Source organism: Python bivittatus, unplaced genomic scaffold, assembly GCF_059951505.1.
Source record: "Python bivittatus isolate LINGU-HERP-01145 unplaced genomic scaffold, Pbiv_v1 ctg000080_np1212, whole genome shotgun sequence".
Taxonomy (NCBI): Eukaryota; Metazoa; Chordata; class Lepidosauria; order Squamata; family Pythonidae; genus Python; species Python bivittatus.
Window position 1 is genome coordinate 74,757,989 of NW_028277035.1, and position 16,826 is coordinate 74,774,814.

Sequence of the window (16,826 nt, forward strand, 5' to 3'; positions counted from 1 at the left end):
AATTTGGAATACAACAGCTCTTGCATAATCTGAACTAAGAGAAGATAAGCAAGTGATTTTCATATAAAAGTACAATTCAGAATGTTTGTCATAAGAGTTAGAACTTTGTCAACAAACATTTATTTATACCCATTATTCATGTTGCAGACATGGCAGAAAATCAATACAATATGAAGATCAAAACAGAATCCTGAATTTGATGATAAATCAAGTGATCTAAATAACAAGTTATTGATATAAGACTGCATACCCATTAAAGCCAGTAACTATTTTCAGAATTCGTTCTTTCATCTCCTCAAAGGGAATATATTCCACATTGGGGTTAGGAGGGCCTCTTGGCTCAGGAGCAGAAGTTCTGAAGTCATCCATTACTTTCTCCAATTTGAAAATAAAATAGCCTTTGAATTGTGACCACTGGATCCTAAAAAAGAAATATACAATGTTACTTAACATATTAAAAACCAAATGTTAACCATATTTATATTAAAACAATAAAGCATGTTTAGTAGTTTCAATTTTGCAGGCAAGCAATAAAAAACAGTGAGTAAATGCAAAATATTATGCTGTTCTTTAAAGCCAATGCAGGTAGTCCATGACCTACAACCATTCGTTCAGCGGCCATTCGAAGTTATGATGGCACTGAACAAATGGTGGTTATGACTGGTCCTCGGAGTTCTGGCTGTGCCAGCACCCCCACAGTTACGTGATCGCGATCTGGGTGCCTGGCAACTGGTTTGTACTTATGACCGGTTGCAGTGCCCCATGATCACCATTTGCAAACTTCCCTGCTGGTTTCCCCAGAAAGTCAGTCGGAAAGCCAGCAAGGAAGGTAGCAAGTTGCTGGGGTAAGTCTCCCCCACCCATGTGCCCTCTCCCACCCTCCCACTTGCACACCCTCCCCGATCATCGATGTGCCTCCCTCACACCCTTGCCACAGCTCTCGTATACCCCCGACCTGTGCCATGCCTCTCACGCATACCCTTGCATCCTCATGCACCCTCCCGCGCATCCCCTCACTCCTCCCTCACCTGGCAGCAGCTACTTACCTGCCTGCTGGCCTGGGACTTGCAACTTCCTGCCAGCTTCCCCACTGACTTTGGCTGCAGGAAGCTGACAGGAAGTTGCCTCGTCTAATAGCTGTGGGATTCAGTTAACGACGGCAACCGGAACTTCAGGGATTGCTGCCGCTAAGCAATGCAGGGGTTTATGACGGCATTGCTTAGCAACAGAAATTCTGGTCCCAATCGCTGTAAGTCGAGGACTACCTGTATATAAATTCTAAAATATTAACCAAAAAGAACAAGAAGTCTCCAAATTATAAGGAAAAGACCATAAATTCAAGAGTTACAAATCAAATTAAAGCACTGCTTCAACAAGAGAACTAAGCAGGTAAATGAGATAGGAAGTCCAGGTTTATATAAACTATGGAACAGAGATGCTTCAACTACAAGCTGCCAAACTGAGTTATCAATTTAGGGTAGTTATCTTTTTCATTAAAAATCACTGTCAACATCCAGGGGCTCAATTTGACATTCCATCTATTCCCCAGTATAATCTTCCCCCCTACTTGGAACACATGCTAATTATTTTTTGTAATGTGGAACCAGATCAAAATGAAGGAGAATATGTAAAATATTTTAGAACTACAAATACAGAAGCCAGACTGCACTGCAATTCTGCACTGCATTATCTAACCAATGGCAAATTCCACATGAATGCCTGTTGCATTCAGTTTAATTAAAAATAAATACAAATAAAATCTGAGCCAAACAAATTTTCTAAAATCTGTCTCAGGAGACTTCCACAGCTCACTGGGATCTGTGATCTACAGCCAAGTACAGGCCCATAAATATGCTAAAGAGCTAAGAAAAAAAGGCAGCTAAACTGGGAATTGTTAAAATTAAAAACAAGAATGGGTTTGTCCTGGCCAAATTCAGATCACCCTGCAGAGTGTAAGTCAACAAGATCATTGTTCAGAGTGTTTGTCTTTCAAGTACTAATTAGAAGAGTTAGCTATTTTAAAGGCAACAAAAGGGGACAGTTTATCTTAGTTTGTTCTTTCATTTTGTTAGAGAAGCACTCCCCTGTAGAGATGCTAAAACTTTACCCAGAATCTTATTTTAAAAACATTTTGTAAAAAAAAAAAAAAAGTTTAAAAACATGTTTAATGACCACGTAGTCCCAAATGTAACATCTAATTAAGAACACAGCTTACTTTAATCTTAATAACCAATTGTGTAAATATTGGCAATTTAACACACATTGATACAGCCACTGTAGCTGCTTTCAATGTAACTGATTTTTGCCTGTTTAGAAGTAATCATCAAAATGATAATATTAAAAAAGCATATATTCTGGACTTTTATAAGAAAGTACTTTGGCTTGTATCCAGACATAATCATGTCAACAGAAATCAGTAGGATATGTTTTAAGTAAGTCTTTCATTAAAATCTAACACTTTGGTAGGTTGAAGAGAGCATTGGTTTAGTTGTTTCATCAACAAAATTCATTTTAAAGATTGTTCATTTCAGAGGAATGTTGAAGAACTACTAAGAAACAGGAAGAAAGAAGGGCCGTTATAGTTGTTACATAAATATATTTCATAAAATAAATGAAGCATTCAACCAGTCTAACTATTAACCTATGCCCTGGTCTCTTAGAAGCAAATTTACCATATAATCAGACGGAGAGATTGCACTGTTGGAAGGTGCAAACTGTTTTAAGATCTTTTATCCCATATTAAGTGCTGTGACCTTTGATAAGAAGGATGTCTATTGTCTTTTGACAGAGCGATTGGCCATTCTCCTTTCTGGCCTTAAAGCTAATGTGAGCAAGATACAGTCCACCAGAAGTTCTTAAGCTACAATTTTCAACGTACTTCATTACTGGCCAAGTTGGCTGAGGCTAATTGGGAGTTCAGCAACATCCAGAGGCCTATACATTGCCTACACGTGCCCTAAACAGCTATAAAATTAAGAGGCTGAACAGGCCCTTTTACTACTTGCATAATGTCTTCTTTTGTAAGCAAAAGACAACAATACAATGGCTGCCCATCAGTACTCCCTCTCCCCTTCCAATTTTCCTTATCCATGCTTTCTCTTTGATAATCAGGCCTAAGAAGAAATGCGGAAATGCAAGGAGACAGAGTTGGGCCAAGTACACGTACAGTAATTTCTCCTATCCCAATATAAAAAGGTACCTGACTCTTTAAAACTAGAAGATAGACATGGCTTTCTATCCTCTCCAAAGTTTGAAGAAATATCTGGTTACATCTCTTGGTAATTGACATTCATGCTTGGTTAATATATAAGCAACCTTTGTTATCTATTTCACCTTTTCGTAAAGATTCGAAATGATGCTCTGTGTGATAAATTCAGCACCGCAAGAAATGATGCTCCATTCTAAAAATGTGTGCATATGTGCGTACCTAATATTCAAAAAAGCTTTTACACTAAAACTAAACTACAAGAAAAAACCACCAATAATTTGTAGAAAGCATATAAGGCAGACATGAAAGTCACAACTGGCCTCAACATATGTATCCATGTTAAAGTCACAGTGGCAAATTCACTGAGAATGAAAAGTTAACAAAAAAGTCACCATCTACAAGAGCTCCAAAAGATCTTAGCAGTTTTAGCAATTTGATTGCAAAACTATTTTTCCTGTAGGCCATTTTCACTCATAGCTTGATTCTGCCTATTGACATTTTTATTCTTTGTGTTACCATGGCTTCACCACAACAATGCTGCAACAAGCCTCTCAAAGGAATGTACAGAATACAGTACAGCAGTTCCTTCAGCAACTGAGGGCTTTACTAATATAAGAACAAACTCTTTGTGTAGTAAATTTATTTTTCAAAGGTATCTCCAAGTTCCCACATATCAGATATATAGAATTTTAAAGTTCAGTATTCTTAGAATGAGCAGAGTACCTCTGTCAATGCTCTGCTTCTTAGGTGATTAAAGAATAGAAGCAAAAGGAAAGGATGTGGATGTAAGTCTCTTCTGTCGTCATCTGTTGGTTTCTCAATGTTAATTGCACAATTGAAAAAAAAATCTTTATTTACCTTTCCCTCCCCTTATAAGTCATCACAATAAAAACTTCCCTCAATTAGATATTCACATGTCACAGGAAGTGTTACTTTCATATAACCAGTATTTTTCAGCCTAATTGAATAAGACAAAGTTGCATAATCACAATCTTGGAAAAATGAAATAATTTGCATTAATATTTTAACTTCCTCAGTAGAAGACTGCAAGGATAAATACATCATTTAGTTTTATCTTTGTGTTCGCATTCTGATTAGCCAAGACAGGAAATTCAGACTACATACATTTTCCTAGGAACAATTTCTTACTGAAGTTCCAGGGCTTACCTCTCAATAGACGAGTGCTAGATTGCATTCACAGGAAGTTATTTGCTGTTATCAAGTAGTATGCTTAAAATTAACCCAAGGAAAGAGTGTTTCAGTGGATAGCATAGAACAGCTTGGATCTAGGAAACCTAAATTGAATATAATTTACCCTAGAGTCCCTGAAAAGCTTTTGCAAAGTCTAACTCTGTTTCAGTTTGTATTTTTAATAATGTAGCAATAGTTTGCAACTTTTAAAAAGCTTGAAAGGATATTAGATACTAACAAATCAACCTTACACAACCCAATAAGCACCATGCAAGAGACTTTTGTTATGTGTAGTTCATTAATTGATTCATGGATAAACTATCAATGAGTACTGTTAATGATGAATAAGCAAAAAGTATGTAGCATGAACCACAGAGCAACAACCTTGACTTTGACACAGAGTTCTGGGTTATCTCTGCTACCACTTTCAGGAAAATTAAATAGGAAATTCAGCCATGCTATGTTATTACATGTAATCAGTAGACTACTTGATGCCTCAACATGCAAGCAACTGTTTAATAAGAATTCCCTATCTGGAGGTCCATAGTCAATACTTCATGTCAGAAGGGGAATTGGCCCAGGATTGCAATGTGATTTATGAAATCAAATATATGACCCCATCTTAATCTCCTAATGTGCTAATAAAGCTAAGTGGGTGAACAGCCCCATTCAGAGGATTTATCATAAACAAATCTAACTGAAAAGAGGCTTCCCATTCACGTTAGTAAGACCTTTGCGCAAGCAAACAACAACAACAACAACAACAAAATTGGGACAGGGGAAAAAACTATTCAATAAAAGAATTGTGCCTCAACAAAGGCTTCCGTAACTACTTTTCAGGGCAAACATAGGATACATTTTAAACTGTACAATATCTTGTTCTAACACATTTACATTATTTAACCAATTTATATAAGCTAATCAAACAAGTCACCTGAACTTAGTGATCGTTCTGAATTAAGACAGAATAATACTTTTATGAGTGAAGAAATTAGACATCCTCTTGAATGTTCACCCAAGTTCAAACATTAAAAAATCTAATTTCATTCTTAGTTACAGGTAGTCCTCATGTTATGACGGAAATTGGGATCGGAATTTCCATCACTAAGCGATGTGGTCAAAAAGCGCCACGTCACATGACTGCATCACTTAGTGATGGCAGTCTTGGCAGTCTCGGTTGCCGGTGTAACCCCAGGACTGTGCAGGTGATTAAGCGAGGACCTCATGGGACCGTGATGTAGGAAGAGGCTGGAGTCCCAGGCAAACAGGCCAGCGGGCAAGGGCTATGGGCAGGGAGGTGCTGTGGGCAGGTGCTACAGAGCGCAGGTGAGTGCCACAAGCAGGTGCTACAGTGTGTGTGCGGGCAGGTGCTGTCAGCAGGCACTACAGAAAAACAAGTTACTAGGCAGGAGCAGGAGTGACTTGTGATATTCTGCCAGCTTCCCCATTGACTTTGCTTGTGGGAAGCTGGCAGGGAAAGTTGTACATGGTGATCACATGACTGTGGGATGCGGCAACCGTCATAATTGCTAGCTGCTTGCCAAGCATCAGAATCGCAATCATGTGACCATGGAGACGCTGTGAGGATGCTGCGATGGCCATTAACTATCAGTAAACAAACTATTTCCTCAATGCCTTACTTGTTTCACCTGTAATTAAACCCCAAAGTTTTCTGGGTCCAAACTGCACCTGAAAACTGGCATCTGGAGCAGGAAAGAAGTAACACTGTGACAGAAGAAGCAACTTTTTAATTAACAATGTAATTGGCTCACACATAAATATGACATTAATTCGTTTAAAGAGGTATGGCTTATTTGACAGAAGTAGAAACTTGCAGAATTGGTTACTAAATGTACTTGACAAAGAACGAAGTGTTCTATATAGTACATGCTTCTCTAGTAAATCTGAGTTAACTGGGAAGGACCAATCTTGTATTTGCAGCATACACATTTCTAGGACACAATGCATCAATATGTATTTGCTTTTGGTCTGAATTAAGTGGAATAAATCAATAGGGAGATACTATTCCCCCCCACAACTGGTTAAAGTAACATTCAGAATGCTAATTAGTTTAGATAGCTGGATGATAATTATGTATTTATAATACATATAATACATGTCACAGTATTTTATCTGAGAAATTACATTTCATTAATGGGAATTTCAGTTCTGAAAATGAAATCACTAAATGTTATAACAAAAAGACATCACTGCTATTTTGGAAATAGAAATCAAGATGGACATACAGTTGCTGACTACTGAAACAAAAACTAAAAAAATATATAGAAAAAGAAGGGCAGCAAAGAATGATAAATAATTGGATAAAATAATTGGATGGCTATTAATGTGTTTATTATTAATTCTGTTATACCTATTTTCTTTCAATTCAAGAGGAACAAACAGTGATATTACATGATTGAACTAGTTTCTCGTGCAGGTTAGAAGATAAGATTTCATATATACCTGCTTAATGCATAGCAGAACCCAACCAAATAATAAGCTATGCTTATTTCATCACAGCCACCTAAGCCACTCAGTCTTGTTTGTGTGCACCAATATTGATTGCATTTACCTTTCAGCAGAATATCACTGAGTTTTGTGACAGCCTGGGAATTTTAACCACTTTTGAGAGGGGATTGATCTTTATTTTTAAAACTATATTAAGCCTTCTTCAGGAATTTACCACAGTTTTCATGTATTTCATCTGAGATGACAGGAAACTACACTACTGAATTTTGACCAGAAGAGGTCCAGGAGTTGCAAAAATGATTGTAGTATGCAATCATTTGAGGGTTGCAACCTGCAACCTCTGCTCTAGCTACTATATCACATTATGTCCGACTTCAAAAACACAATATACCATCGTGTTGTTTGCTTTGTTTTAGTTGAGCATGATTTTTAAACTGAGCCAAGAATGGTTTATTAAAAAAAAAAAAAGACTACTTATCCTAAGAAATTGCTTTTAACCATTTTAAGAAAATAGAAAGGAAAACAATTTACCTACTTTTTTCCAAATAATATTCATTTTCCAATATGGCTCTTGGAATTTATTATGAATTGTTATTTTAATATAATATATTGTCAAATAAATAAATGTCCTTTCTGAAACTTGTCTGAAAATGTTCAGAACTGTCTTCAAAACAATACATTCTGTTAGTACACTACAGTACATTAGCAATACTATTGAAATATTAAATTCATAAACCTTTTACGTAAGACAATAGCTGCCTATATGAATAACTCTCAAACTCTGCTCTGAAAACTTGAATGAAACACAACAATTTAGAAAACAAATCAGAATAATTTTTCAACATAAATTATTATCAGTCTACTGTAGAGGTTCTCAGGGTGATAAACAATAAAATCGATCGTATCTCCCAATTGATTAACCTTGGAAACAAAAGGACTCCAGGCTCATAAGGCACCTACTGTGAATGCTTACTGATTCATCAACTAAAAATTCCACAGCATATCCCACGCCTGTTCAAATTAACAGATAATTATGTATCTTGAGCCAAAGAGTTCCTGCACAAATATCTAGTTCCATGAAACTGCAGTTTGACACCTATTTTACTTCACATTATATGTGAAATTTTCTATAAACATAGTACTTTCCCATAGCCCCTCCACACAAAAAGCTAGTTTTTAGGGAGAAAGGTAGTAATTTAGCTTTATCCCTAACTCCTACTTTGTGATTTTCTTGGAAATATTTTGTTTTATGTACAGTGACATGCAATCCATCCACACAGCAGCAGCATAAAGTGGTACACAATCCAGGCACACTTTGTCACTTTACTAAGAATATATACCATGAGACAAATTTTGTGAACTCTGCAACTACTGTGACTTACAATGTGATCTGAGTTTCTTGTAAATCCTGTTTATAGATAAAGAGAGTCTGATTAAACAAACACACAAAACAGTTTACTATGTCATGTCTTTACCAAACAATTAAACCAACTCTCCATTAAAGAGTCCTGTAACAAGCCCTTTAATTTTCCCATACATCTGGGAGGATATGCATTTTATACCTTATAAAACAGATAAAATATTGCCAGTAAAATAATGATTTCTTTCTTTGTTTTTTTGAGCAAAACAGAGGCCTTCTGAAGCAGGGCTCTTCACCAAATCTTAAACCATTTTTCAAACAAGAGATCATCCAGATATTTCCACTGATGGGCAATAATGAATTTTGTTGCTAAAAGTAGATAGACAATAAGTTTCTTGCTGGATAACTTTTATTCATTCTGTAAATTATGTGATATGCCAAAACCTGGTGAGAATTCAATCTTTTGTTTATTGTTATCATTTCATTAAAGACCTCCCTCCAAAATTTTAAAACTTTAATATATTTCCACCACAGATGAAATAATGTTCCTTTTTTATTATAACCCCTCTAATACCTCAAAGAGTATTTGTATAATATATGTAAGATTCTTATGCGTATTAAATGTCAACAGTGGAAAATCTTAAGATACAAATTTTCCACCGAAGCAGGTAAGAATTCCTCAGATCTCACAACTTTTTGACTACAACTGACTTTCAAACTTCTTTTGGGGTTACTTATATCTATTTCCAACAAGACTGAGTAATGTTTTGACATTTTTCCTTAGGTTGTGCAAAATATTTGATAATTAGCTTCTCAAAATTGGATGGCAGGTTTATCACCTGATTAATTCACAGGAATTAATTTACTGGAGACCAAACTAGCCACAGCACTTTATATACCCCATTCTTTGCTCTACTTCCTCCTTATTATGTATTTTTATAAAAATACCTTATTCTATATAAACACCTCTCTTCCCATAGGTTCAAGGGTCCTATCTTGATTATAAAAGCTTGGGTAAATCACCTGAGAAGTTAGCAGAGAAATACCCAGTATAAGTGTTGAGTATCTCTTCCTACACAACTGGATCACGACTTGTGTAAATTTGCAAACATATTCATTTTATAAATATCTTTTGGTAGGAAGAAAATAGAGCTTAGGTGTTTATCCAAATACAGAATATTTTCAATTTGAATCCACCACTTCATTGAGTTTTCCTGAAAAATAGAATGATATGCCCTAATTGTTCTGCTTGACAGCTCTTGTTCAGTGTTTTATTATACAGAATTCATAAATAGTGCAATAGTGATCTCTACATCCTTTGCAACTTCTCAGATTATATGCCTTAGTCTTGGGGTGATTTTTGTTGGATAATCACTCATGGGAGGGAAGAGTAAGAATGTTATTGGGTTTTCTTCATTAGTACATCATTTGCCTGACAACAGATTGAGGCCAAAGTCTTTGGCAATGGTTTTGTAGCCCTTTCCAGGCTCATGAGCATCAACAACCTTTATCAGAGGTGCACAGAGATCTCTTCTGATTAGGGAATTATTCACTTTCCCAAACTTGTATCTTGAAAAGCAGATTCCAATGTTGGCAACCTATATGTGTGGTTGTTATTATATTTTTAAGGCAAAGGTCTCAATGATTATAATCTCATTGACTGGAACATCTGAGTCAACTTACCCTTTTAAGGGAGCTGATTATCCTGAGATTCACATATTTTTCTTAACAAGACAGTGAACATTGACTCAATGTGTCCAATAAAGTTATGATACAGTACTACATATTAAAAGGACTTGGATGAAACTCTGATCACACTATATGGCAGTGTATTGCAAAATTACAGATAGTTCTAGAGGATTCACAAATGCTCTCTCATAATTGTAGCTACAGAAACAAAACAATTAGGAATTTTAAAACCTACCTCTAAAGACTCAACACACAATTCCTTTCCACTATACACAATACAAGATGCCACAGATACTGAAACTATTAAAAAATCACTTATAATCTAAACATTATACTTTCTGAAAATAGTAAAAATGCTTGTAGTTGTGCAACTGAAGAACCCTTATGTGGCCTGGCTATACATGCAAAACATAGGACACTGCTTTAGCTAAAGCATATTTATTAAATTCTGTAATCTAAAATACAATTACACAAAGAAACCATGCCTTAAAATCTAGAAGCACCTCAGTCAGACAAAGTAAAAATGCAACTGTAAGCAGTTCTTTTCTACTTCCAGCATCTGTCTCCAAGTAATTTTAGAAATCCAGACTTAATAGCGCAAGCTATCAGAACTATATACAACTATTTTAAAAAGAGTGAACAATATTTTAAAAAACCATTCTAAAAGATTAAGGAGAGAGCCACCTCTGAACAGTTAGTTCAATTTACTGTAACAAAGAATCATTGCTAATTTCTATATTTTATATTCCTAACAATTACAACATATTACTTTTTATTGTAAAAATATATTATTTATTAATATATATCTTCTAAGCATTCAAAATATTTTCCCCTGTCCAGTATATTCCTATGTACTTTTTCAAATACAAGATTAACATCTTGTTTGGAGATGCTTAATTCACATAAAACACACACACACAACCATTTTTTTAAAATAAAAATGCTTCTGTAATGTTGCTTATTTTTAATATTTATTTAGATGTTTGCAGTAATTCTAAAAATAAATTCCTAAAATTTTATATAAAATAAAGTCTATAGATACAAAAAATCAAAATACTAGATATGCATTTTCAAAAGCCAAAATAGCTGGGGATAAGTATAAGCCCCAAGACAAAACAAAGAATATTTCGCATTAAGACATATATAATGTCTTAGATAAACATATATCTAAGTAATCAAGTTACAGAAGAGCAAAATACAATTCATTACAATACATATCAACAAAAACTATTACAGATATTGGATTAACTTGATTACAGGCCCTACATTTCCAAATTCCACCTTGCAAGGTTGACAAGAACAAAAAACTTCATGTTTAGGCTGACACTGCCAGTAAACAGTAGTCATATGCCAACTACATACTATAATTTAGATTTAGTATATAATAGGAAAAATCAGAAACAACTTTTTTATTACTAAGTGGAACATTTTGATTGAAATAACTGTAGCATGCGTGGACATCTGTTTTTTTTTTAAATAGTATCACAAAGGAAAGAATATTTATTCTTCCTTGTAAGATAGAGAGATACTATGTAAGAACAACATTCACTGAAATAAACAGATATTCTTGCGGAAACATTTATATTGGCGTTATTCTCCTTCACTATGGTAAGTTAGGAACAAGAATATGAGCATTATTTATACACACTGAAAATCTTTCTCCTCCCTAGTAAATAATGAATCAATAAGATAGTCAGAGAAGTACTAGAGATTATTTCAAACAAGTAAAACAAGTAAAATCCAGCCATGTTTAATAATTGCAGTTTGATCGCTTCTATTCTAGAAAAGTGCTATAGCGCAGTTTATAAAAGATTTTGCAAGCTAAAGGTCCCAGATTCATAAGGCACATTATTATCACATTAATACACTACTGTAAACCCTGGATATCCACTACCAGTCCAGACAGTAAACTTGATTGATTTAGATGTACTCACAGAATCACATCTCCTTTCTCATTATTCTGAACTGTTCAACAAATCCCTATGCTTGCTTTCTGTTTGTTCCTGCATCCAGCGTATACTTCCTATCCTTATCTTCAAAATCTGTCACAGCTATGTCTTCTCATTCTTCAGCTCTTATATGCACTACATTCCTATTGTGCCTCTTATCTCTTCAGTTCAAATCTATACTTGTATTTTCCATGAAGCATCTGGCACAGCACTCTCCATTTCCTATTATACCTTAGTATGAGAAACTGAAATAAACTACTCATTCTCCACTACATCTCACTTTCTTTCCCAAAATATTCCCCACTGCATCTCACTTACTTAGCAATAAGCATTGCTAATACTTTGTAAAGCGCTTTGTAAAATGATAACATTGTCTTAACAACACATGGACCAATCAAACAGCTCTAAAAAATAATCAAATCACATATACTCATGTTCTCTAATGTCAGACCCAAATTGTATGAGCAACAGAATTTCAAACTTTTTTTTTTTAATAAAAACAGGCGGTTTCATGTAACAGGTTAACTCCTGCCCTCACCCCAGACTACAGCCAATAAAGCCAAATTGAAGCTATATTTTTTTCAGTGTTCTATGATTCTTCATCACCCATATACTGTAAAATGGGAGCCACCCAAAGTTTCCCTCACAAGTTCTTGAAACTGATGTGGCAAGCATGGCACCAAGTTAAAAAGATGTAAGTCATGGTACAGTATGCTGTAAGCTTTTTGGGAGATTCAACAGAATCCATTAAAAAAGTCAGCCACTACCAAGGTGTGTGATATCATAATAAATTAGCATTAAAATGATTCTGTGAAGGCTGGGAGGTCAAAATGGGCTTTCCTCATTGCTGATAATTAAGAGGTCACCAACTCAAACTTTGGACTTTAATTGTACACATATTTATATAATGCTATCAAACCAGAGTTTCCATAAAACTTCTCTGCTGTAGATCTGTACAATTACTCTTATGTAAGAAAACTAGCATTTTATACTAGAGAATCAAAATCCAATCTTTGTCCAATATCACATCAGTGTACATTTTCACACAAGCACTGCAAAATGTAGCAATAGTCTGACTCAACATCTGAACTTTAACTCTCAACTCTAAAAACTGATTGCCACATAAAGCTTTTTTTAAAATGTTACTTAAAAGGGACCAAAATTATCTGAAATGCAGGCGAAAAGCATTTTAATGTTTAACATTAAAAGCATTTAATGTTAAATTTAATGTTTTAAATCAGATTAAAAATGAAAGCAACTCTGAAAAGAGCTATACTATTAAGTACCGCAACTTTCATAAACAATTAAGTACAGCAACTTAACAGTTAATTGAAACAAAGTTATCTGAACAGTAAAACATAAGAAACTCTTAATTTCTTGGTTCTTAATTTGGAATAACTTTCTAATTTATTCAAGAACACAGACAAGGCTATCAGTAAAATTAAAATCACTTACATTGTCTCTCCAGTCTTGGCGACATGGCAAAGAAACTGATCCAATATTGGACAGACTTCCTTTTTCCCCCTCTTCTCAAAATCTGTAGAAATGACAGGAGAAACAGAAGGGGGAAAAAATGTAAAAGCATACCTTGTGAATTAAGTATTGTCTCAACTCCACCTCCTGCCCCACAATCTAAATAGCAACTGTTTTTCACACACACATACACTTCATTTAAGGAGCTTACAAACTTCAGAAGACACTCAAAATGAATTTGGAAGCTAATTTTTAGTTTCTTTTTCACCCTCTGCAATACCGTAAATACCTGCCTCAAGCTGACACCAAGGTGAAACACACCCATGCTCCCTGGTAATTTCTTGGGGTGGGGGTGTGAGGGGCAGGGTAGGGAAGGAAATAAGTAGCAGGAAGTGGGACAGAAGGACACCCAGACTATCATATGCGGGGAAAGTACAAGTAACCTTGGGGAAGGAACTTCAAAGGCCCTTTTAAGGGAAAAGCGAGAGCACCAGGAGAGAAATACTGGGGTGGCGATGGCCCCCGTGCCACCATCCTCACTACACATTTTGGGAAGCGCAAAGTAAGGCCCCAGAAAGCAGAGCAGCCCAGACTCTGGCGGGAACAGGAGTGGGATCCCTCAGCCGCTTCTCTCCCCCTCTCCAAGAGAATGCACTTCCTTTCCAAGCCGGGTTAGGGCCAGGCCTCCTCTTCCGCCTCCCAAGGTCGGGGGCTCGTCTCTCCCCCTTCCCCGTGACCTCGGGGTAACCCCTCCCCCTCTCCCCAATTCACCCACAGCCGCCACCTTTCAGTGCCTCCTGTAGCCTCTCGATATCCATGATCCGCCGCCGCCGCCGCCGCTGCCTCCTCTTCCTCCTCCTGCCCCCCGGGCTCTCACAGGAAACAGGCAGCCGCGCAACGAAGGGAGCTCAGGCGCGGCCACACCACCGGGGAGAGAGAGAGGGGGAAGGAGAAAGAGAGAGGGGGAGACAGAGAGAGAGGGGGAGACAGAGAGAGAGAGAGAGACGGAGAGAGAAAGAAAGTAACAGTGAAACCCCGGCGGCCGGGCTCAGCAGCCTTCCAACATGGCGCCTAAGCCGTCGCCGTGCGCGCTCCCGACTCCTCTCGCAAGCACACCGACTCCTGCCTCTCCTGTTCCCGCCGGCACGGGGGCGCGCCCGTGGAGGAGGGCGGGACCGTCGGGGATGACGTCACCCCCGCTCAGCGGGAGACCGGCGGCGGGCTGATTCGGCGCCGAAACGGAGCGGCGCCGAACCCGCTTACGCGGCCGGTAGGGGCTCGGTCTCCGTTCGTTCGGAGTCGGCTTTTCTGCTGTTTCTGAATTGCAAGGGGATTGAGGGACGGTTGGACGCGAGCGGGATCCAGGCGTTCGCACGTTGAATCTTTTAGGCGAGCGTTTAGGGCAATGGTTCTCAACCTCAGCAACTTTAAGCATGCTGGCTGGGGGATTTCTGGGAGTTGAAGTCCGCCCATCTTAAAGTTGCTGAGGTTGAGAAACACTGCTTTAAGGTAGTCATCCGCCTGGGAGGTTCCTGTTAATTTCCACTCGACCCTTTTCTTCCCTCTTCTGTAGACAGAAATGACTTTCTCTGCAGCGACTTGGTGTAGAAGGCTTTATTAGAAGAGAGACATACCATGTATTTGAGGGACTAGCCTCCCTTCATTGGGTGCCTTCCAAAGGTTTTGGGCTTCACCTGTCACAATGCAGACAAGCGATATGGGAGGTCAAGTTCCACACGTTGTCAGAGCACCAGATTCAATGGAATAGTTATGCTGTCCTTGAAATTAGTGTGCTAGGACTACAACACTCAGAATTCCCAGCCAGTATGGTGGTGGTTAAGAGAGTTCTGGAAGTCACAGACCCAGCAAAGTTGTAGGAGGTCAGAGCTGCCATATCAGTAACCTGTTAAAGCTGGGAAACCTGCAATCCAACAAAGTCTTCCATAAGTCGCTTAAAGGTCACACAGGAGGGAGATGATTGGATACATGAAGAACAACCATGCCATTCTTGTTTTTTATGTTATTTTAACCAATTGCAAATAATTTTAAATCTAACAGGACTTAATCAAATTAAAACAATTAAATCCAATTCTGTTTTTGTCCGCTTCTTGGAGAGTGGCTGCTCCGAGGACACCCAGGCTAGGATCTTGGTTGTGGTGGGGAAAGAAAATGGGAGGCGGAAATGGGAGGCCGCCCTTGGGGAAGGATGGTTTGGTATCTAGAGGCAATCCTCCTTCCAGCTCTCTTACCTCATTTTGGATGCCAGGATTCCAGGTCCTCAGGCCCAGGAGTTTCAGCTACTGCTCTTAAATGCCAGATCTTTCTGTAATAAGAAATTCTTCATCCATGACTTAATTTTGGATGAGAGGTCAGACTCGGCATGTATTACTGAGACTTGGGTGGGAAAAGGAGGGGTTCTCCTTTCAGAAATTTGCCAGGGTTTTGGGTTTGACATCAGCCATGGTCTCTGGACAGGGGAAAGATGTAGCTGTTGTCATCCATGAGACTGTTGGCATCTAGTGGTGCTACCCAGGAAATAGCTGGGGGTGAGACCTTATTTGTGTGTTTGGACCAGAGAAGCCAGTTGGGCATGATCCTTGTGTACCTTTGCACCACTGCACTGTGGCAGCCCTGCCAGGATTGCTTGACATGATTGCTAGGTTAGAAATGAAATACTGGGGGGCTTCAACTTGCCTTTCTTCATTGAGGGGTCTGGAGCAGTCCAGGAGTTCATGGCCACCATGACAACCATGAACCTGACCCTACTTATTGAGGGCTTGACACACTGGAAAGTCACCATTTCTGGTCTCTCTCAGGGCAGACTGCACATAATCTGAAAGTAGGGAGTGCTGAACTTTGCCCCTTCTCACTGATCACTGTCTTTGCTATGGAGTTGGGTGTAATGACTCCCTTGACAGTGGGGAAGTACCCATTAGATTGGTCTGCCTCAGGTGCCTAATGGATCCTATGGATTTTCAGAAGGCTCAGGGAATTTCCAGGGATCTGGCAGGCAGTTTGGTTGAAAGTCTAGTTGTTCATTGGAACAATATTGCATCTGGGGCTTGGGACTGGATTCAGTTGAGTGGCTTCTCCCTGTGCCCAGATCTACTGCTAATTCTTGGTTTACTGAGGATCTCAGTAAAGAAGATGAAATAGCAGAGGAAATGCCAGGAATGCTGCTAGAGAAAAGTCCCTCTTGAGTCTGACCAGACATTAGTGGGAGCTTATGTTCAAGTCTATACAAAACAACTTGGCCAGCAAAAAATAAATATTTTGCTTTTCTTATTGCGTTGGCTGAATGCCACCCAGCACCTCTTTTTAAGATGACCTGCTCCCTTTTAAGGAAGAATGTTTGCCTCCTGTGTTCACTGGGGGTGGAATTGTTACTCCAAAACAGGAACAAGAAGAACGGGGAAAAACAGAATTCACACAGAGCCTTAATTTTTATTTCTGCTGTCATGTGTGGAGCAAATCTTTAGAGGTAAGA

At 38.1% G+C, this 16,826-nt stretch overlaps 1 protein-coding gene across 2 annotated transcripts in view; it reads right to left on the bottom strand.

Moving 5' to 3' along the window:
• The window catches only part of PPP4R2 (protein phosphatase 4 regulatory subunit 2), a 29,233-nt gene extending 14,764 nt beyond the window's left edge, over window positions 1–14,469 (bottom strand). Inside the window, exons 1-3 of one of the 2 annotated variants that reach the window (XM_007438555.4) lie at window positions 14,124–14,469; window positions 13,322–13,403; window positions 251–421 (exon numbers count right to left, since the gene is read on the bottom strand). In XM_007438555.4, coding sequence (XP_007438617.1) covers window positions 251–421; window positions 13,322–13,403; window positions 14,124–14,157 — 287 coding nt within the window. In that variant the 5' untranslated portion in view covers window positions 14,158–14,469. Of the gene's footprint in view, window positions 1–250; window positions 422–6,039; window positions 6,103–13,321; window positions 13,404–14,123 lie in introns of those variants that run through there. The other variant, XM_025173413.2, reaches the window with a different exon arrangement.
• Window positions 14,470–16,826: the final 2,357 nt, after the last annotated feature.